This window comes from Trichechus manatus, unplaced genomic scaffold, assembly GCF_000243295.1.
Source record: "Trichechus manatus latirostris isolate Lorelei unplaced genomic scaffold, TriManLat1.0 scaffold00214, whole genome shotgun sequence".
NCBI classification, from domain to species: Eukaryota; Metazoa; Chordata; class Mammalia; order Sirenia; family Trichechidae; genus Trichechus; species Trichechus manatus.
In genome coordinates, this window is record NW_004444150.1 from 3,958,315 (window position 1) to 3,980,491 (window position 22,177).

At 43.2% G+C, this 22,177-nt stretch overlaps 2 protein-coding genes across 10 annotated transcripts in view; both read right to left on the reverse strand.

The window, feature by feature from the left end:
* Positions 1-9,785, reverse strand: part of PGM5 (phosphoglucomutase 5) — a 247,358-nt gene extending 237,573 nt beyond the window's left edge. The window contains exons 1-2 of the mRNA XM_023742658.1: positions 9,769-9,785; positions 9,590-9,674 (exon numbers count right to left, since the gene is read on the reverse strand). Coding sequence (XP_023598426.1) covers positions 9,590-9,674; positions 9,769-9,785 — 102 coding nt within the window. The remainder of the gene's footprint in view (positions 1-9,589; positions 9,675-9,768) is intronic.
* Positions 9,590-22,177, reverse strand: part of LOC101347554 (COBW domain containing 1-like) — a 40,225-nt gene continuing 27,637 nt past the window's right edge. For 7 of the 9 annotated variants that reach the window (XM_004388682.3, XM_023742644.1, XM_023742642.1 and 4 more), the window contains 6 exons: positions 20,233-20,289; positions 15,952-16,003; positions 14,231-14,299; positions 14,062-14,127; positions 11,096-11,225; positions 9,694-10,724 (listed from right to left, as the gene is read on the reverse strand). In XM_004388682.3, coding sequence (XP_004388739.1) covers positions 10,618-10,724; positions 11,096-11,225; positions 14,062-14,127; positions 14,231-14,299; positions 15,952-16,003; positions 20,233-20,289 — 481 coding nt within the window. In that variant the 3' untranslated portion in view covers positions 9,694-10,617. The other 2 variants (XM_023742641.1, XM_004388680.2) reach the window with 2 other exon arrangements.

Here is a 22,177-nt window from a genome sequence, read left to right on the forward strand (position 1 = left end):
GTCTTCCCCGTCAGAGCCCCGGAGGCGCTTGGCTCTTGGCAAGCTCATGGAAGAATCAGTGGTGGAGACGCTGGCGAGGTGGCGGTCGCTCACCTGGCTTAGGGCAGGGGTGCGCTAGAAGCCAGGGGGAAGAGCGAACGCCCGTGGCTACTCTTGTAGGTGTTCTTTGCTTCTCCTGCTTTCTCCTCCTTTCCAACACCGTCCCGGAAAGATGCACTTGGCCTTTTATCAAACCCTCATGGAGTCCCTACCGGTGTGGTGGATTCCCCCCCTTTATGTCCCTCTTCCCTTGCGTTATCCCTACGCCCTCCCCCCGCCCCCCGCCGTCCAACGATGAGGGTCCGCTGCGCAGACACCACCCCGGGGAAAAGCCCTCAGACCCTCCTCCTCCGTTCACCCGCCACCCAGGAAGATGCTCCATGCGGCTCAGGCGCGGCCAGCCAATCGGGACCCAGCGTGGCACAGGCTCTGCTAACGCTTTTCAAATTGCGCAAAAAAAAAAAAAAGGCTAGGAAAATCTGATGTTCAGCAATGTACGGCCACATCCATGAGCAGGCCTCTCCCTGGCCGGGCGGGTGGAGGGGGCTTGAGATGCCGCGGTTGGCAGTGAAAGTATGGTTTCGTGTTTCATAGCTGGTTGGTTAATCGCCCGTTTTCACAGGTGGATTACGTCCTCGTCCAGGATGAGCTGAAATATTTTGATGTTCTCCTTGCATCCTCGAGTCGGGGGGCGTTGCATTGTCCCTACCACCCTCCACCCCAGCTCCCCTAAATCCTCTCCCGGACTCATTTTCAGGAAAGGCTGAACTGCCCTGGTGTTAAGTTGTGGAAATTCAGGGTGGAGGGAAGGCAGGAGGCCCCTTGCAGTGGTGATTCTCAAACTTTTTGGAACATTTAATTAACCACAGTAGAAAACAATTTTACACCACGACCCTGCCCACACAGACATGTATAGCTAAAATGGGCTTCACAAAACGACATACTTACACTAAGTGATTACCAATATACATAACGTAATGGTCATGGCAACTAAAATTCATTTCTCCAATACTAACAGTCACTCCCAACAGCCCTGTAACCAGATTTTTAGACTGGCTTCACTTAAATCCGACCTGAGACTACAGCAGCAGCACAGAGGAGTAATGTTACATAGACCCCTACTTATGGAACAAACATTCAGTTATATTCCTCTTGGAGCAAATGGTTAAGCACCCAACTACTAGCCAAAAGGCTGGCTGTTTGAATCCACCCAGAGGCACCCTGGAAGAAAGGCCTGGCTATCTGCAGCCAAAAGGCCACAGCCTTGAAAACCCTGTGGAGCAGTTCTACTCTGCACACGTGGGCTCACTGTGAGTCCGAATCAACTCAACGGCAACTAACAACAGTGGTAAAATACTGGCCCAAGTGTGTATGTGTAATTTAAAGCCCTCCTACTTCTGAAAAAATGCATTAAAATCAAAAGACACATTGCACTGGGCAAATCTGCTGCAAAAGATCTCTTTTAAGTGTTGAAAAGCAAAGGTGTCCCCTTGAAGACTAAGGGGCACCTGACCAAGCCATGGTATTTTCAATTGCATCACATGCATGTGGAAGCCGGACAGTGAATAACAAGACCAGAGAAGAATTGACGCCTTTGAATTGTGGTGCTGGCAAGAATGCTGAATATACCATGGACTGCCAAAGAACAAACAAATCTGTCTTGGAAGAAGTACAGCCGGAATGCTCCTAAGAAGCAAGGATGGCGAGACGTTGTCTCACATACTTTGGACATGTCAGGAGGGACCAGTCCCTGCAGAAGGACATCATGCTTGGTGAAGTACACAGTCAGTAAAAAAGACGAAGACCCTCAACGAGATGGACTGACACAGCAGCTGCAATGGGCTCAAGCATAACGACTGTGGGCCCGGCGCAGGACTGGGCAGTGTTTCCTTCTGTTGTACACAGGGTCGCTGTGAGTCAGAACTAACTCGATGGCACCTTACAACAACAACTTCTGAAAAGAATCTGAGGTGGCATCTAATTAAAATGCAGTTATAAAAGGATAATGTAGTAGACCATTGACTGCCACATAGTAAATCTTCCATCTGTGTTTGTAAGATGACAACGAATTTTCAGTGAGGAATCAGAAGCCAGCTAAAAGGGCAAAAAATAATTCTCTTAAAATAGCTAGCGCCTTCAGGATAAGATCTGGAAAACAGCTGGGTTGCAAGTTTGTTAAGCCTTATCCTCTACCCCTGAGGTTTTTACCCTCAGAGGCTCCCAGTTACACACGGCTGGAAGCAGGACAAACAGAAGGCTTGGGGCCTAACAGACTGGGGTTGGAATCCCCCACTGACCAATCGCCACTGTGCAATGGACACGGAGCTCCAGGAGGGCCGGGACAGGTGTCCTGTCTAACTGTACATCCCTGCCGCCTTCCCTCCACCCCTGCAGCTGGGGTGCCTTTCTTCCATCAGCACAGGAGTCCCATCCCAGGGACAGAGAGTATTGTTAGCTTTCCTAGCGTCACCTTCTCTGGGGATTTGGGTAATTTAAAAATGAAAGGGCAGAATTTAAGGAAGTGCATCAAAAACAAGAGCAAACAAACCACACTGATGGGGGTACCTCTCAGGGCGGGGAGCCAAGGAGCTCCCAGGGGCCCAAGCTGGAGTGCTGTGGGCAACAAAATAGAAGACTGGAGTAACCTGATTATAAGCCAAGTGTAGAATATCTGTGAGTCCGCAATGACAGAAATGAGTGAATAGTAAACGGGAGAAGAGACAAACCTCTCACGCAGAAGAAACCCAAGTGAGGAACACAGATGCTCGGCCCTGACGGAGGAGCGTTACTCCCCACTGGTAAGCGCAGGCTGCGCAGTGCCGGCCTCCCCACTGAACAGTGTGGAAAGGGAGAGAGCCGACCATACGGCCTCAGCCAGGCGGTCAAGGTCGGTATGGGCAGTGGGAAGTCATGCTGAGAGCGTGTCCCTTTAATGAGATGAAAACAGCACTTGACTTCTGTGGTCCCACACCCCGAAACCCATAACCTGGGCTTCTCAGGAGGAAAACATTGCACAAACCCCACTAAAGGGGCATTCTACAAAATCCCTGACCCGTGCTCCTCAACACTGCCAAGGTCATCAAGAACAAGGACGGTAGGAGGGGCTGTAACCATCATGCGGAGCCTCAGGAGATGACAGCCAGATGTGATGTGGGTCCTGGAGGGATCCGGGGACAGAAAAAGACCATGAGGTGAAAACTAAGGGAATCGGAAGAAACTGTGGACTTTATGTAATAATAATGTATCAATACTTGTTAATTTGTTAACTATAACAAATGTACCATATTAATATATTAATAAGGAGCCCTGCTGGTACAGTGGTTAAGCGCTCGGCTGCTAACCCAAAGGGTTGCTGGTTCAAACCCACCAGCTGCTCCTCGGGAGAATGATGTGGCAGTTTGCTTCCATAAAGGTTAGAGCCTTGGAAACCCTATGGGGCAGTTCTACTCCGTCCTATAGGGTCGCTATGAGTAGGAATCAACTCAACAGCAAGGGGTTTGGTTTGGTTTGGTTTTTTCGTGGCACAATGGTTAAGCACTTGGCTGCTAACCAAGAGGTCAGCGCTTGGAACTCACCAGTTGATTCGCGGGAGAAAGACCTGGCAATCTCCTCCCATAAAATTACAGCCTTGGAAACCCTTTGGGGCAGCTCTACTCTGTCCTAGGGGGTCGCTATGAGTTGGAAACGGCTCAACTGCAATGGGTTTTTGAATATATTAAACAATAAGCAATCTGTGGGGTGGGGAGAGCATTCTATAGGAACTCCCTGTACTATCTACTCCATTTGTCTGTAAATCTAAAACTGTTCTGTTAAAAAGCCTATTAATAAAATTTAAAAATTGAGCATGGAGGAGAAAACAGAAACAAAAGGCCCTAACTACCAAAAAGCATAAACAGCCCGAATGCCATCAACCAAGGAACAGATACAATGTGTCCAGTCATACGATGGAATACTACTTAGCAGTGAAAAGGAATGGAGTACTGCTGCACGTTACAACACAGACGGACCTAGAAAACGTCGGGCTAAGGGACAGCAGCCGGCCACAGAAGACCTGCACTGTCTGACTCCACTTCTATGAAACATGCAGAATAGGCACATCTGGAGACAGAAAGCAGATCAGTGGGTGCTAGGGGCTGGGGCGAGGGGGAGCAGGGAGTGACGACGACGGGTACGGGCTTTCCTTTTGGAGGGATGAAAACATTCTCAAATGAGACGGTGATGATGGCTGTCCAGCTCTGGGAATACACTAAAAACCACACTGCACACTTTATAGGGATGAATTTTATCATATGTGAATGATATCTTAGTACGGTTGTTATGAAAAACATATCAATGTGAAAACAGAGGTGTACCAACAAAAACTGCTTTGGGCAGACTCCATCATGGTGCCACACTGAAAAAGATGAAAGGCACTCTATTCCGCCCCATCAACTCCTTAGTGTTGCCTGATAACTGAAACAGTCCTACTTTGTAGCTTCTGCAACGTTTAACATGAAGCCTATCACACAGCAGGCCCTCAATAAATATTTGGTGATTGATTACTTCTGTCCTAATGCCGGATAAGAAACTCAAGCTGGATTAAGAGGACAAGGAACCAGGGATATCATTGCTGACGTCAGATGGATCGTGGCTGAAAGCAGAGAATACCAGAAAGATGTTTACTGTGTTTTATTGACTATGCAAAGGCATTCAACTGTGTGGATCATAACAAATTATGGATAACTTTGCAAAGAATGGGAATTCCAGAACACTTAATTGTGCTCATGAGGAACCTGTACATGGATCAAGAGGCAGTCATTCAAACAGAACAAGAGGATACTGGATGGTTTAAAGTCAGAAAAGGTGTATGTCAGGGCTGTATCTTTTCACCATACTTATTCAATCTGTATGCTGGGCAAATAATCCGAGAAACTGGACTATATGAAGAAGAACACGGTATTAGGATTGGAGGAAGACTCATTAACAACCTGTGATATGCAGATGACACAACCTTGCTTGCTGAAAGTAAAGAGGACTTGAAGCACTTACTGATGAAGATCAAAGACCCCAATGTTCAGTATGGATTACCACAACATAAAAACAACAGCCCTCACAACTGGACCAGTAAGGAACATCATGATACACAGACAAAAGAATGAAGTTGTTAAGAATTTCATCTTACCTGGATTCAAAATCAACACCCATGGAAGCAGCAGTCAATAAATTAACGCACTGCATTGGGCAAATCTGCTGCAAAAGACTTCTGAAAGTGTTAAAAAGCAAAGATGTCACCTTAAAGACTAAGGTGCACCTGACCCAAGCCATGATGTTTTCAACTGCCTCATATGCACATGATGGAAACCCTGCCGGCAAAGTGGTTAAGAGCTACGTCTGCTAACCAAAAGGTTGGCAGTTTGAATCCACCAGGCACTCCTTGGAAACTCTATGGGGCAGTTCTACGCTGCCCTATAGGGTCGCTATGAGTTGGAATCGACTCGACAGCAACGGGTTTGTTTTTTTTTTTAAATATATGCATGCAAAAGTTGGACGATGAATAAGGAAGACTGAAGAACTGACGCCTTTGAATTGTGGTGTTGGCAAAGAATATTGAATACACCATGGACTGCCAAAAGAACAAACAAATCTGTCTTGGAAGAAGTACAACTAGAATGCTCCTTGAAAGCAAGAACGGTGAGACTTCAGGGAACGTTATCAGGTGGGACCAGTTCCTGGAGAAGGACATCATGCTTGGTGTCATGGTTTGAATTATGTCCCCCCAAAAATGTATCCATTTGGCTGGGCCATGAGTCCCAGAATTGTGTGGTTGGCCTCCATTTTGTGATTGTAATTTTATGTTAGGGTGGGATTGTAATACCACCTTTACCCAGGTCACATCCCTGATCCAATGCAAAGGGGGAGTTTCTGTGGGGTGTGGCCTGCACCACCTTTTATCTCTCAAGAGATAAAGGGAAAGGGAAGCAAGCAGAGAGTTGGGGACCTCATATCATCAAGAAAGCAGTGCCAGGAGCAGAGTGCATCCTTTGGACCGGGGTCCCTGTGCAGAGAAGCTCCTAGTCTGGGGGAACACTGAAGAGAAGAAGGCCGACAGAGAGAAAAAGCCTTCCCCTGGAGCTGATGCCCTGAATTTGGACTTTTAGCCTACTCTGACGGTGAGGAAATAAACTTCTCTTTGTTAAAACCATCCACTTGTGGTATTTCTGTTATAGCAGCAATAGATGACTAAGACACTTGGTAAAGGAGAGGGTCAGCGAAAAAGAGGCAGATGCTCAACGAGATGGAATGACACAGTGGCTGCAACAATGAGCTCAAGTATAACGATGATTGTGAGGATGGCGCAGGACTGGGCAGTTTTTTGTTCTGAAGGGTACCTGGGGTCGCTATGAGCGGGAATCCACTCAACGGCACCTAACAATCACCACACCAGACAGGTTGTTCTCAGCAGACCTATCAGGGACTCACAAGACACCATCTAGTTTTTGGTCATCAACAGCAGTAAGAGGTAAGGCTGACTCTACTGTGAAGACTAATTCTGAGAAATGAAATCTAGTATGTCTTTCTCAGAAAAGTAGGGCAAGCTGCTAGGAAAGTTCACTTCTTCGAGCCTCACCCCCCAGTGTACGGCATTTCTACATCAGGGAAAGTCACTGTAAAGCAGTTAAAAAGCCTTCCCCCTACACAAGTAATCCGAAGGAAACAATTATTGAATACGTAGAGGGCAACCAAGCCCATAAATGTTACATTTTGATTATTGTTGCCTTAAAATCTTTTAGTCTGATTTTGTTGATAACTCCTTTCAAGGATTACAGACCTTGGGAAGAAAATTATTTTGCTTATTCTCAACTTTAACCCATGAATGAGTCTACACTTTTAAAAAATCAAAATGCTCTATTTCTGGTTGCAGCAAACCACCAAAAAAAGAACCCTGGAGAGCAAGAAGGGAAGATAATTAAACACCCACAGGAGCCCTCGCGGCGCAGTGGTTAAGAGCTATGGCTGCTAACCAGAAGGTCAGCAGTTCAAATCCACCAGCTGCTCCTTGGAAACGCTATGGGGCAGTTCTACTCTGTCCTATAGGGTCGTTAGGAGTCAGAATTGACTCGATGACAAAGAGTTTGTTATTCTAACGGGGTTTCCGAGTCTCCTTGGGAGACAGACAAGGAAAGGAGCAGGGTCACTCGGAGGGTGTTTCCCAGCTCGCACGGTACTGAGAGCAGCTGAGGGGGCGCTCTGTCACCAAGCTGCCCCTTTCCATCTCCCCATCCTCCCTCAATCTCCGCTGACACACAGCCATCTCCCACTCGGTACCCACTGTCTCGCTCCTTTCGCTCACAGAGGAAAGGGCCATTTGTTCTCATAAGGTGTGCAGAAGCTTGAGTTTCATGTCAAGTCCTGCTGGAAAAGTGGAGCGAGCATTTACTGGGACTCAGTGTCCAGGGTGCTGTAAACATAATCCCTGGAGCGCCCCACAGAGATCTGCCTTGTTGTCTCTATCTTACGAGTTAGGAAGCGGAGAGATTTAGTAATCTGCCCTCTATCTGATGGTTAAGATTGTGTGTCAACTTGGCTGGGCCATGATTCTCAGTGTTTATATGTGATCACTCCCATGACTGAATTATGCTGTGAGTAGCCAATCAGATGAAAGGGAGTTTCCTTGGGGGTGTGGCCTGTATCTGAATATAAGCAGACGATCTGGTTTTTTGCTCATGCAGGATCCTACAGGAGCCGCCTGTCATCTGACTCCGGTTCTTGGGACTTGAGCTGTCAGCTTATCTGCCAAACTTGGGATTCGTCCATCTTCACAGCCTGTGAGAGGAGCCCTGCTCTCTGACCTGCTGATCTTGGGTTCGCCAGCCCCTGCAGCTACGTGAATCAGGAGAAACCTTGCTGTCTTGCCTGCCGGTCTTGGAATTCGTCGACCTTCACAGCCTGAGCAGGAGCCCTGCTCTTTGACTTGCTGATCTTGGGCTTGCCAGCTTCTGCAGCTGCATGAATTTGGAGAGGCCTCTACCCTGATCCATGGACTTGGGACATTCTAGCCTCTGCAATCACGTGAGCTGTTTCCTTGATATAAATCTCTCTCTATATATATATATTCATACACTTTACTGGTTTTGCTTCTAGACAACCCAGCCTAAGACACTATCACTCAGTAAAGTTTTAGTTAAAGCATGCCTAAACCTTGTTTCTTCGTCTTCTTTTTTTTTAATACCTTGCAAGTCTTCTCTAGCAACACCGCACAAGAATGGCCCAGGTTATTTTTTGCATTTCAAGGCTTCTCTTGATATCTATGGCAAGTTCGAAAGTTTCCCGAGACAGCAAGTCGAACGATGACTCCGATCATTGGAAAATAATTCACTTCAGGAAACATAATGTAAACCTTATGGTGTGTAAATGTGTGTGCAAATGGAACGTCTAAAAGGATAGACAGTGAACTGACAACAGCAGCTTACTGCTAAGAAGTGACAGGGACTGAAGGAGAAGGGTTGAGGGAGACCAACTTCATCTGTAATGTCTGCACTTCTACAACACAAGTGTATTCATGTGATACTTGTGTAACGAAAGATAAAGGTGAATTTAATACATTTTTAAAGACAAGGCAAGTATTTATGAGGTTTATAGAGAGTTTAGCCTAATAGTATTTTAAACATTTCTCCCAACAAGACAATTACCTATAAGCCCTTTCTCATGGTTTAGAACAGAGGGACCCAGATACTTATTATTTTGCCAAACAACATTATTAAGTATCATTGTGACCACATTAATTACAGTGAAACGTATGAGAGCCGGAACTTGATGGGACAGCCTTGTTTTTCTGGATTTCACAAGTTTTCCGCCATTGACAGGGTGCAGTTTTTCTATTGCTCATTTCAGTGAAAAATATTTTTAGTCTTCCTTCTCTGACACGTTTCTGCCTTATACACGTTCCAGCTTTCGCAGGTTTTACTGAATTAAAACCAAAAAACCCACTGCCGTCAAGTTGATTCCAACTCACAGTGACCCCACAGGGTTTCCAAGGCTGTAAATCTCTACGGAGGCAGACTGCCACATCTTTCTTACGCGGAGCAACTGGCAGTTTCAAACCACCACCCTTTCAGTTAGCAATCCAGCACTTTTAACCACTGTGCCACCGGAGTTTTACTGAATAAAGCAAATTTAAATTCTTAGGAAGGAAGCAATGTTCTAGGGTCTCCTGTGTGCTAGCAGCTGAGGTGGGCACATTACAAAACTGCTCAGTCCTCACCATCCACTTCACAAATAAAGAAACCAATCTCAGAGCACATACTTCACCCGAGACTACACAGCCAAGAAGGAGCAAAGCTGCTATTAAAGCCCAGACTGACTCAAAATTCAGCACTTTTCTACTGGGCAATGTTGCACCACAAAATAAGCTTGTTCTCTCAATCGTGATGTTGAGAAGGGAAAGAATGGGGTCAGCAGGCAACTGGATGAGGACAGAGGAGTTACAGATAGGAAACACATAAGGCAGGGGAAGGGAAAGCAGGACCAGCAACCTCGCTGGCAGACCCTACAGATTAAACACAGAACCTACCTGAGTTAATTTAATCCAACAGCCTTCTGCCACCAAGCACTGGAACCACTCAAGATACACAGATGTAGCTCCTTTATTTAAAATTCTGAAAAAGAAATTCCGAAAGCCATTTTGATAGCCTTATCTGTTACTTAACAAGCCATTAACTTGGACAAGCTCATCTTTAAATTTACTCCAACCCTTTTCCGGTTACCATCTGAGTGTACTTACACTGACCTGGCTTTCAAAAGGAACAGGAGAAAAGGAGAAATTGTGTACTTAAACCCCAACCATTTATAAGGATTGTTCAACTCTCAAAAATTATCTGCAGTTATATCTGATGTCTTGTACCATCATTTTTTTAAGATATTGAAAATTAAAGCAGTTCAGAAACACCAAGATGAATTTAGTACCAGTAATAAAATTCACTTAAAAGCTCTAGAATTGGAACGTCCTGAATATAGCACAAAAGGAATGGCTGAAGCTCCCTTATGCCGAGTATATGCAATGACCAAAAGATAATTCAAGCTAACTCTCTGACTCACGAAAGTTTCTTCCGCTTAGCAAGCTTCTAGCCACAACCACCTTTTTATTGCATTTAATACAAATGATGACATTATCTAATCATGTGAAAAAGTTTTATTAATAACCATATAATCATTGTATCTGCAATCAGCTCAAGTTCTAAGTGAAAAGGACAACATTGAGGTGAGTTTCATCATTATGATTATAAATAACTTCCACAAGTGAGGAATTTAGCATATGTGAACTCCAAAGCCAATTCTGGAAGATGATTTTTGTGAAACACCTGTTCTAAAATAAAACAAACAAAAAACACTTCCGAAATGTTACATTTCTCGGCGTGAATGTCCAATGTTTCACTGTACTAACTGACTGTACGTGGCCTAGTCTATAAGCCAAACACCTAAAATAGCACACTGGATTTATAACAGAAGTAATGAATGCAAACAGATGCCTGGATGACACCCAGCTGGAAACACATTCCTGTTTATTATCTTCCAACCCTTTTGTAAGAAAAGCTTCTGCTGTCATGGACAAACTTGACCTTCCTTGCTATGTGTTGTCCGCTGCTTTCCTGTCTCTGTCACCGTCGCCATAAATAGCTGTTTAAGGACATCCTTATCTAAATTCTTGCCTGCAAACAGAACAAAACAGGATTACTTTATACTGATTAAATTGACAGAGTTTACCTACCAATTCCAGGTCACTGAATGTTTAATGATCTTCATACATTTACACACACATGGTAACCGAGTGATTCCTTCCTTAACTTCTGAGTTGAAGCTCTCGGAACCAAACTGGCACTTGGATAAATTGCTTTTCTAAATCTGTCTGAGAAAAAGGAAAAGGTCTAACGTGCTTACGAATGCTATCACGTGACTAAAACAAGGACAGTCATCACCAGCTTACTGAGGTCTACCAATGGGGTTCCAACGGTTCCGACTGCCTAAGTAGCACACGTAAGTGGTTTTCCCCTCGCTTTAAGGTTAACCCTTTGTAACCTACCGATAAAGACCAGTCGGTTTGTCCTCTGGGCGTCATCGTCCCAGCTCACGGGGGTCTCCTCCAGGTCATAGAGCTCATGCACACCCTGGACGATCACTTGCTGTGCTCTGTCTTTGATGGACACCAGCCCCTGCTCCAAGAGAAGGGTCAATCGGCCTCAGTTTTCATTTAAAAGCAGAAATACAGCATCAATGTTAATGGATTAATTATTCCTATTCCTTTTCTCTTTTCAAATTGAAAAACATTTATAATCAACATGTCAAGGGGAAGAAAAACACAGTTGCTGTCAAGTTGACTCCAACTCCCGGAGACCCCATCTGCGTCAGAGTAGAGCTGTGCTCCATAGGGTTTTGTTTTTTTTAAATAATACTTCATTGCGTTTTCGGTGAAGGTTTACACAGCAGTTTAGGTTCCCAATCAACAATTTCTACACAAAGTATTTACTGATACTGGTTATATTCTTCACAATTTGTGAATACTCTCAATATTTTCATTCTGGTTGTTCTGTTTTCATTAATCTAGTTTCCTGCTCCCCTTACATTCTCATCTTTGTTTTAAAGTAATTGTTGACTGTTATTCTTATTCCTTTTTAAAACACAAATTCATAAAGAAGACGATGCTAATGTTACTTAATTCCAATTATCTGTGCATTAAAGAAATATTCTTAAAACTTGGAGGCCAACTTTTTAAAAGGTTTTAGTGCACAGTAGTTTCTAATTATAAAATTAATACATGCACTAGGGTGTTCTCAGTGTTAGCGATCACAACAAAAAATGGAAAGAACAAAATGACAAAACGTGTCATGTATCTGGTTCTACTGACTATTCTCCCACTAGTAATATTTGACACGTTTCACAGTTTTTGTGGGAAAATCTGAGATTGTGAAAGATTTTGGCTATGGTTAAACTGTTTTTAAAATGGGCTACAATAAAATGAAAAACCATGATACTTCTCTGCATAGAAGTTGATTCTGCATTGATTTGCAGGAATGAGAAGCAAATTATCTGATAAACTGGCTCCAATAGGGATGAAATTAATTTCTCTAAAATAACATTTCTTATACGTATTTGTTATAAAATTAAGATGTACGTTAAAAAACAGAAAGAAGATGACTATGAAGTCATCGATACCACACAAGGATGACCCCTGTTAAAATTTTGGTGTGTTTCCTTCCAGTTTTTCTTTCCCTTGCCCAGTTTTGTTGTCTGCTTTTTAGATGTGAATTTTACTATACAATAACAAAGTCTTTGGAAATAATTCTTTAAGCATCAATTTTGTGTTGCTTGTATAAAGACTCTGGAGCATTAGGTGCTACTGGGGTCAACGTTGTAAGCAGGCTGATGATCAGAGGATTGATGATACTTTGTAGCGGGACAGAGAAGAAATGCTAGGAAGGGAGACTGTTTAGTTCCAGAACCCCCTGTCCCTGTGGAGACAGGAAGGCCAGTGGAGGAACCAAAGAGGACAACCACCAAAGAACTGTCACAAGCCTAAGGACAACAGCCACAATGGGATGGCCAGGAGGAGCCGCTGAACTCTGTGCAGGGAGCATAGTGTAAACGCCCCCCACTCGGTACTAGGGGAGAAAAGCAGCCACAGGATGAGACATGTCTGCCAGGGAGGACCAGGGAAGGGAGATGGAGCTACTGTCATCAAGCAGCAGCAGGAGCTGGCTTAGTCCTCTGGGGGCACGATCTGGGAGGGGACAGGACTCACCAGGTGGCTCTGCAGAGCCAATCACACAAGCGCCAGCAGGCGGGTGAAGAAATCTAACCCCAAAACCTTTCTCAACAGTCTCAATCTCTGTCATTCTAGGGACACCAGGAAATCTGTTGCTAGCCAGAGAGAGGATCCAATTACTACTAACAATAAACAGTGATAATAAAACTTCGTGCACCTTCTGGGCACACCAGAGTGGGCACTCAAGTGACTGTTGATTAGTTAAGCACACAACCACCAACTGCTGCCCGTGGAAAAACACCTTTGGTGCCAAAAATGTCCAGTAAAGTGAATGGTCTTCCAAACACTAAGCAAGAATTCTTCTAGTCTTCCACAACTTGTTCAGAGTATGACAAATGTTTAGTGTTTGTTACGTGCATCAAGAAACAAAAGATAAAGTTCAGGTGCAGCACGACCTCTAGTATTATTTCTCTGTTATTGAAACTGTCTTGGAAAACTAAACTCGAGGAAGGCTTGGCTTTCTCTAACTGGCCAAGCATGGGCCAAGGGGAAGAGGTTCAAGAGTCGAGTTCACCAGCCAGATAACCGCGCACAAACCAGGAGTGGAGAACAGGGGTGACGTGTCAAAGCCCACAGGCTGCTCGAACTCAGCACTAAATGCAACTGTGCCAATCAACCCTGGTTCATGCAGTGATTTCCAAAGCTCCTCTTCAGCCATGGGGATGATAAAGAAAAATGAAAACAGACAAGGGGCATCTGTACTAAAACCAGTGCTTCTGTTTCAAACCAGATATGGTGGGGGTTTTTGTTGTTTGTTTTGTTGCTGTTGTTGGGAATACACAGCAAAGACGAGACATGTCTGCCAGGGAGGACCAGGGGACAGAGATGTACACCAATTCAACAGTTGTTGCTGTTGTCAACTTGATCCCATACAGATAGTTCTTAAAAGAGCACAATGCTTAAGGTAGACATTTTTTACTAGTTAAGCTAAACTACTGTTTGGTTTTAAGAAGACCTCCAAAAACCAAAACCAAATCACTGTTGTCAAGTCAATTCCGACTCAGAGCAACCCTATGGGTCAGAGCAGAACTACCCCATACGGTTTCCAAGGAGCAGCTTGTGGATTTGAACTGCTCACCTTCTGCTTAGCAGCCTGAGCTCTTAACCACTGAGGCACCATGCCTCCAAGAAGACTTCAGGGGATAGAAAACCAAATCTGGTTTATAGAGCCCAAGAGAAGGGCTTTCTTTGCCCAACAGTACACAACTGTGTAAAGGTATACCCACCTTCAGTCGGATGACCTCCATGCAGTGACCGTCCTTGTTTCTCACATTCTTCTCCCACAGCAGATTCTGTGTCAAGCAGCATCATTTAATAAGACCAGCCACTACTCATGGCGATAACCATGTAATGAAACAGTCAGCTTATCTTTAACGGGTTACAAATGGCATTCACCTGAATAAATACATTTAGACTTTCTTCCTTTGCATTTCCTGGTGCTTCAAATGTGACTGTAATAATATTCTGTAAACCAAGAGACATGATGATTTTTTTTTTACAGTAACCTCAACAGATGTTTTTAAATTACAAGTTTTAAGCTGACAAGTAAGGGGCACATGACAGTTTGTGTTGCCTGACAACAGGTACTGTGTTATCTTTTTCCACCGTGTCTGCTGAGTCGGGCATCAACAGCTCCATTTCTACGTTCTGCAGACTTAATCAATGGTTCAGTTTTTACACAGGACACTAAACCCGCGGGGAGGTAACACGTACGGCTATCTGCTGAGCCAGCACGTTCACACGGTCCCCTCATCTCAGCTTTCAATTTGCTCTTCTCAATGATCCTGTAGGGTACAGATGACTGCTTCCAGTATATAAACTGGAGGGGGGGAGGCTCAGAAAAACCAACTACCCAGAGCCAGGAATAAACCCTGAAATCAAAGGCATAATTCTGTTCTCTCGGAAAAACAAACAGAAAAGAAAGGGTCAGTTTACCGTAACTGGCTGAGCCTGTGCCGAGGAAGAGGAGTCCCGGAGACGAGAATGACAGCAACAACGCCATCTTTGCTTTTTACAAACGATTAAGGTGGAGGTTATTGCTCCTCCTGATCTTGATAAACATCTCACTCTCCACTCTAAAGAACCAGACACTGACTATGTCCTCTGACAGGTCACATAAAACCCAAACCTCATTTGCAGCTGTAACCCAAAATTTCGGCCTTCGTGATGAAAACACACAGGGAGCAGCATAACATGATAGAAAATACAAAAAGACCAGAACTGCTTTTCATCAAATGTACTTAGAGAACAGATAAAGGCAAGTATCAAAGGCCAATTTTGGCACAAAATGTATTTGGTCTACACTGCTGCTAGAAAAAGGAAAAGCACAGTGTTTTCTTGCTCAGGTATCAGAAGTGTAAGCCAACTAAAAAGAAGTCTCAACTTGGACTTTAAAATGTCCGATGACTAGAAGTATTTATTTTAAAATCTTAGTAAGCATACACCCACTCCTCCCTTACTGACATGGTTAGGCCCCGAAGACCTGGTTGCTATGCAAAAATCGGTGTTAGTGAAAATGAAGGCTCATCACATCAGACCACAAAATGGAGGACGACTACATCATTACACAACTGCCAAATCACATCATTATATAACTGCCAAACCACTGAGAATCATGGCCCAGCAAAGCTGACACATAACTTTAACCATCACAGCCAGCGTTACTCTCACTTCCCAAATCAACGTTTGTTACTGCCAGATGCACGTCATTAATACACAAAATAGTCAGAGAGTAGACTTGTTTACTATTGTAAAATGCAGAACGTCAGACAATGAGATAGTTGGTAAGTGAGAAGTAGGTGTACTCTGCTCTTAAACTATTTGTTTTTATAAGCTTAAGGTACTAGCATGCATTTAGACAAAATGACATTATTTTCTTTCTTCATTGAGGCAATCACTACAAACAACACCAAAACTCCGTATCTATCCAGACCACTTTGGTTTGATGGATTCCTATCATATGATAAGAGACAGATCAGATGATCTTAAAAGCATTCAAAATTCTGAACAACATAGTTCAAAAACGCATTTTTAGAAAGAGTTTTAATAAAGCATTGTAAACATAGCCAACTTAATTCAAGAAAAATAAAAAAAAAAAGTTTTTAAATGCTTTTTACCTGATCAAGGTGAGGCTGGGTTGCCGACACATACTGAAGTTTTTTCTGCAAACTGAGAACAACGGATTATTAAGTTCAGAGGTCGACGCACTTCTGACTTAACCTTACTCATGACTTAGAAACACAACACAAAACAAGGGGAGACCTTCCATCATTCCAATTTCACATGTTGCTCAGGTGTTCTAATAGAGGAAAGCTGCCAGACTAGATATTTAAAAAGATTTCCTAAAAAAAAGTACACACGTACCTTATACACACAAGACAGAGGAAAACTAACCTTTCAGCAACACGACTTTATGTGGCTAAATATGCCAGTAGATTTTTTTTTTTTAATTCCAGTAAGTCCAATGCCAACTTAGAAAAAAAACACAAGCATTTTAATATGAAGATTTTATCAACTCTCCCCATGCTGCCTAAAATGAAAACAATGAAGGATGCTTCAAAAAAAGATTAGAATGGTAAACTTTCTTTTATCAATGTTATCCCCTGAATGTAAGCCCTCTATAGCGTTAGTTACTGGCTATGAGAGAACAAAAGGTCAGAATTTCGACAACGCCTTGCACTGACATGGGAAGTGCAAGAAGATCAGGATGGCATAACCAGTTATGCCCATAATAACTGTATCACATGTTTACACATGGTGGGGGGAGGATGGGAGGGGGAACGGGGCTTCAAACCTTGCAGATGTTTTGCCTTGAAGAGCCTTGAGGGGTAAATTAGTAGCGTCAGTAGGAAAGAGTAGGGGCTTGTAGGAACTACTGGAGGGAGGGGGGCTCGCTGGGGGGCCTTGCTGGGGAGAATGGTAAGTTAAATCCTTCCTAGCTGGTGCTGGGGAGTCTCCTCTCAGCTGGAAGCACAAAGGAGAGTTATGCAAAGGCTGTACCCAGAGGGTGGGAACACATTGAACAGCCACTTCTGACGTGTCACTAATGCATTATGATACTCGGAAGCACGTGGGGAATGGGATTGCTTTAGACAAACCATAGGCCTAAACGTCCTAGGAAAGCGAAAAGTCAAACATTTCACAACCAACATTTAAGTCTGGTTTACAGTGAGTCTCAGAATTCTCTGCCCTCAATCACACAAATAAAGGGAAGCGTGATCTAGTTCAGGGGCAAGCTTACGATAACTAAACCCCGAATTCACGAATCAGAATCCTGACTTGGCCCGTTCTGCCATCTTGTAACCCCGGGGTGTGCACACTCACACAGCGCGTAAGTCTATACTGCACTGCTGTTGCTGTGCGCCATCTAGTCGATTCAGACTCAGAGCACCGCAGTGTCCTGGGTATAACCCGTTACGCCGTATCAAAACAATAATTTAATTTTTCTCACAGTAACATGGGACTGGCATCCTTTCCTACTTTTCCCAACTACAAATACAGAATAATGTAAGAGTTGGGTGCTTTGAAAAAAGTACCTTTATTACAGCAAATTACAGCAAAAGTATTGACAGTAGAAAGGACAAAACAAAACCTTGAAGATGTGCTGTATATCAAAGTTGGAAGGCATTTCATACTATAAACCGAGCTCTCTTTTTTAAGTCAAAAAATAGGAATAAAACTTTTATGAAGGGGAAAAACAAGGATTTTAACTAAGAAATATTTAAGTGCCCCAGTGGCATAGTGGTTAAGAGCTTGGCTGCTAACCAAAAGGCTGGCAGTTAAATACACCAGCAGCTCCTTGGAAACCCTACGGGGCAGTTCTACTCTGTCCTACAGGGTCACTATGAGTCGGAACTGACTCAATGGCACATAACAACAGCAGCAACACATATTAAATACAGCCAAGTTTCCAAGCTCTTAGTTAGACCCAACGAAGATAAATTAGTTTAAGAAAGGCAAACATCTAGCAGTATTTTTAAAATTTTCCCCCCTGTAAACATATTCAAATGTATCACAGGATCTATAACCATCGAAACTGCCCATAAAATAATAATATGGTTCTAAGCCAGATGTGGAAAGTGAGAGAAAGAAAGAAGGGTTAACTACTGAAAAAGCACTAAATACTTAAATAAAATGTATTAGAGTCTTGGAGTAAGAAGAAGGAACAGCAGGGTAGATTAGGAAGGGCTGGACTTCAGGTTACTTCAGAAATGGGTGATAAGAGACAGAGGCTCTTTCGTATGCTCCCAGCAGCCCCTAGAATTAGGTGACAACCTCAGCTGATCTCCCTAGAAAAGTCAGAACTAAGGCGGGGGAGAAGTCCCTTTATAAATGACCAAGCCAAGTTTACATTTAAGGCCATAGCTGTTCAGTGGGGGAGAAGTCTTTCCTTTGAAATTTGAAATGAAAAATCTTCATATGAAAACATTTGGTGTAGTTTTTTCTCGTTAACATGTATACGTTTTTAACCTTTCACGAAATGAAGTGGAGATTAGAGCTTTCAACTACAGTAGTGTTGCTGTTGTTAATTTTTTCATGCTTTAGGTGAAAGTTTATACAAGTTAGTTTCTCATTCAAAAATTTATTCACAGATTGCTTTGTGACTTGATCGCAATCCCCACAATGTGACAGTATGCTCCCCCTTTCCACCCTGGGTTCCTTGTGTCCACTTGTCCAGTTCCTCTCCCTTCCTACCTTCTCGTCTTGCTTTTGGTTAGAAGTTGCCCATTTGGTCTCGTATAATTGACTGAACTAAGAAGCACATTCCTCACATGTGTTACTGTTTGTTCTATAGGCCTGTCTAATCGCTGTCTGAAAAGTGGGCTTTGGGAGTTAGCACAGTGTCTGGGGGTCATAGTCTTGGGAGTTCCTCCAGTCTCTGTCAGACCAGTAAGTCTGGTCCTTTTTTGTGAATTTGAATTTTGTTCTACATTTTTCTCCCACTCTGTCCAGGGCTCTCTGTTGTGATCCCTGTCAGAGTCGTCGGTAGTGGTAGCCGGGCACCATCTAGTTCATCTGGGCTCAGGCTGGTGGGGGCTCTGGTTCATGTGGTCCGTTAGTGTCTCCTTGTGTCTTCGGTTGAAAATACTTGGTATAGTTCTGAATGAGTTTACTACCACACATTCAGTCATCATCAAGCACACAATACTGGGTACCCAGTCAGAGAAGTCAGAGAAAAGGATTCAGGGTGCTGAGGGAGATTTCACAACCCTGTACAAGAGCGCCCGATCAGAGTACAACAATTTCTGCTGTAAAGCAAGAAACAGGCACTTTGACTTTTATATAATTTAGGGGAATTAAAAAACAAAACAAAACAAAGAGGAGTCGCGTCCCATGTAATTCAGGTATACCAAACTCTCCTGCCCTCCGACTAACTGGAACCAGAAAGACAAATGCTAACTTTGCCCAGGTACCCCAGAACTCTTTGTAATTTTAACCTGTTATTCGTTTTCTCTAAGAAGGGGCTGGCCCAAGACCAGAGGCTGCAGGTAGAATAAAGAGCGCTTAACAGAGAAAAAGACGGGACTGCGAGAATGTCTGTACCACTCCCAAGTTAGCTCTCCGAGTCGGTTTCCAAACTGTGGAGGAGGTGTTAGCTTCCCCCGCCTTCCCACACACGGACCAACCGAAAAAATCTCAAACTATGGTTTTGTTTTTTTTACAACCTAAACGTGAATTCACATTTTCAAATTTACAAGGTGGAAGAGACTCAATACAACACCATGACTACCCATCTTTATAGCTACTGTAGGTCCTACTTCAAATGTGAACAATACTAAAGAAGAGGAAAAAACACGAACAGCATTAGTTTTTAAAGGCCGGGCTCAGACAGACTAAGCTGTGCATCTGAACGCGCTTTAGGAGTCTCGGATAAGAACCATCCACCGCTCGCAGCCTTAAGTGGAAGGGCCTCACCCATTCAAAATACCCCAAGAGGGGCCCCATTGGTCGTCCTGTGGACACAGAGGTGAGGCTCAGACAGCTACTGCTTGCTGTCCAGGAGTAACTCACCTCTCTCCCGTCATGTCAAAAAGATGCCCCCGAGAAAGAGGCAGGTGTCGAACCCATAACTCCGAGGAAAGAAGGTGTTCGCGTGAATATCTCAAGTTCAAGCTTCCTGCCTACTTGGTGCATTTTTCCACAGAAAGAGTATGGCACGCGGTTGGCATGGAAGTGTTAACAATTAGCCTCTGAATTAACAATGATTTATACTATAATTTCTATAGGCAAACACACTTTGACTTCCAAACGACCAAATAACAAAATGTTTAAAACGGTCCTATATGCTAAGGGAATGGCAGAAGAGTAAATCAAGTGGACACCTGTGTAAATTAGTCCTATAGCTGTGGAACGAAAGATTTATTACAATAAAAGTGACCACAATGTAGAGAACACACCTTATTCCCGAGAGACCGTCAAAGGCATGGAGATCTAACACATTAGAAAGGTCGACTCTGAAAGGCAGAAAACCAATGAGAACAGTGTGAAATTCTGTGAAATGTATACAATTTAACAACAATAGCAACAAAACCCTCTAAGAATCTTTTGCCAAAAAATGTAGACATAAAGATGAGTCAGCATATTATACTATTTTTGGAAACACACAAAAACTATAGACAAGGAACAAAAACACTTAATAAACAAAGATTTTTATACATAAAACTTGTAAAAGTAAGCGAGTGGCATAAGATCATGGTAGAAAACACGACTTGGTTATCACTTCAACAAGCCACAGGCTTTGTTTGTTTTTCACTTTCAGCTGTCTTTTCAATCCTGAAACTAAATTTAGGAGCTTTTCAAATACATTGCTATAGCAAAAAAAAAAAAGAAAAGAAAAAAATCAGTAGTAAAGAACTGAAACTGCTCCAAGCAGCAATTAATGACTCAAAGGACGGATGAAATGAGGGAAATGGAACCAACGAGTGACACAGGAGCACAGGAACGTTACCCTGGGAACTGCTGTGTTTCTTTTACTCCAGCTTCCCTTACCCCAGGATATATACCAGATAATATTATAATATTAGGCATCAAGCAACCAATGTATAAATGTTAACTCACTCTTGGACCCTTAACTACATTCAAAGAGTGGGGTTCGATTTTCTTTCATTCACAATGGGGTTGCACAGTGACAGAAACTTGGCAGTTAGTGCCCTATCTGAATAAACATGATTTTTGTTAGGACTATTTGGTGATAAATAACCTCAACAGAACGCAGAGATTCAAATCGGGTAACAATAGCACATCACAATTAGCATTACACTTGGTTTAAGTAAATTTATAAAGGCTGATGACTGAATTCCAATTTTAATATAAGGTTACAAAATAGCAGAGTCAGTGCTTTCTCTATAATCAAAGCTAAAATGAAGGAATATTTAAGGAAAATGACAGCAGAATAATTGAATTTCAAATACAGACTCCAAGAGCTTGCCAAACATTTATTAAATTTTCTCACAACGGATACACAACTTTGTAAAATTCAAAGGTCTCTAAAAATGCCCAAACACAGAAGGCAAAACCTCTCCTTCAGCTCAGCACTGACCAGCTGCGGCCGCCTTGTTAGTTCCTCAGCATCGGCCACACGCCCACACCAGTGGCAACAACACCCGATTCGGAACGTTTCGCCTGGAGCAAGATGAAGTCCCATTCCACTAAACGAAGGCTCCAAAGTTCTATATTGGTAGGCTAAAACAACATTTCAGATTCTAGACATTCTAGATGCCCAGAATTAGGAAAATGATCAAGCAAAGAAGTAAATGTTCCATGACAAAATTTCTGAATATCAATTTACACTAAGAGACCAAAGCCTTAACATTAAACATCTTTCCTTTTTCACCTGCACAGGTGAGCAAATATTGATAGCGACAGGGCCCAGGAAATCGCTTTAAGTTTAATCAAGCTTACACATGCCCGTGGCGTGAAGACCAAAAATCAGCTTTGAAACACCAGCTTCTAAATCAACGCGTTTCTCTGTGATAGTGGCCTTGAGAATACACGTCATAGATGCAGAGATAACTGCGGTACAGAGTATGTCAGTTCTTCCAAAAGAGACGAGATCAACAGCAGGTCTGAACGATAAATTACTCTCTACAAAGAGTAAGAAAATATTGAAGTCTCTCACTGCACCTCACCAGATTCTCAATGGAGAACGAACGAGGAAAAAGTCTATTTCCAGATGTAAGTCTTTACAAACCTTCCCCAAATCTGGCACAGCCACAGAAAATAAATTCCTTCACTCATCCAAAGCCTATGACTAGAGAACTAGCTTCCCAAGCATCAAAGTATTTAACGGTCCTCCTTCAGAGGTAAAAGTATCAGATCTTTTCCAAAACATTAAAATAGGGG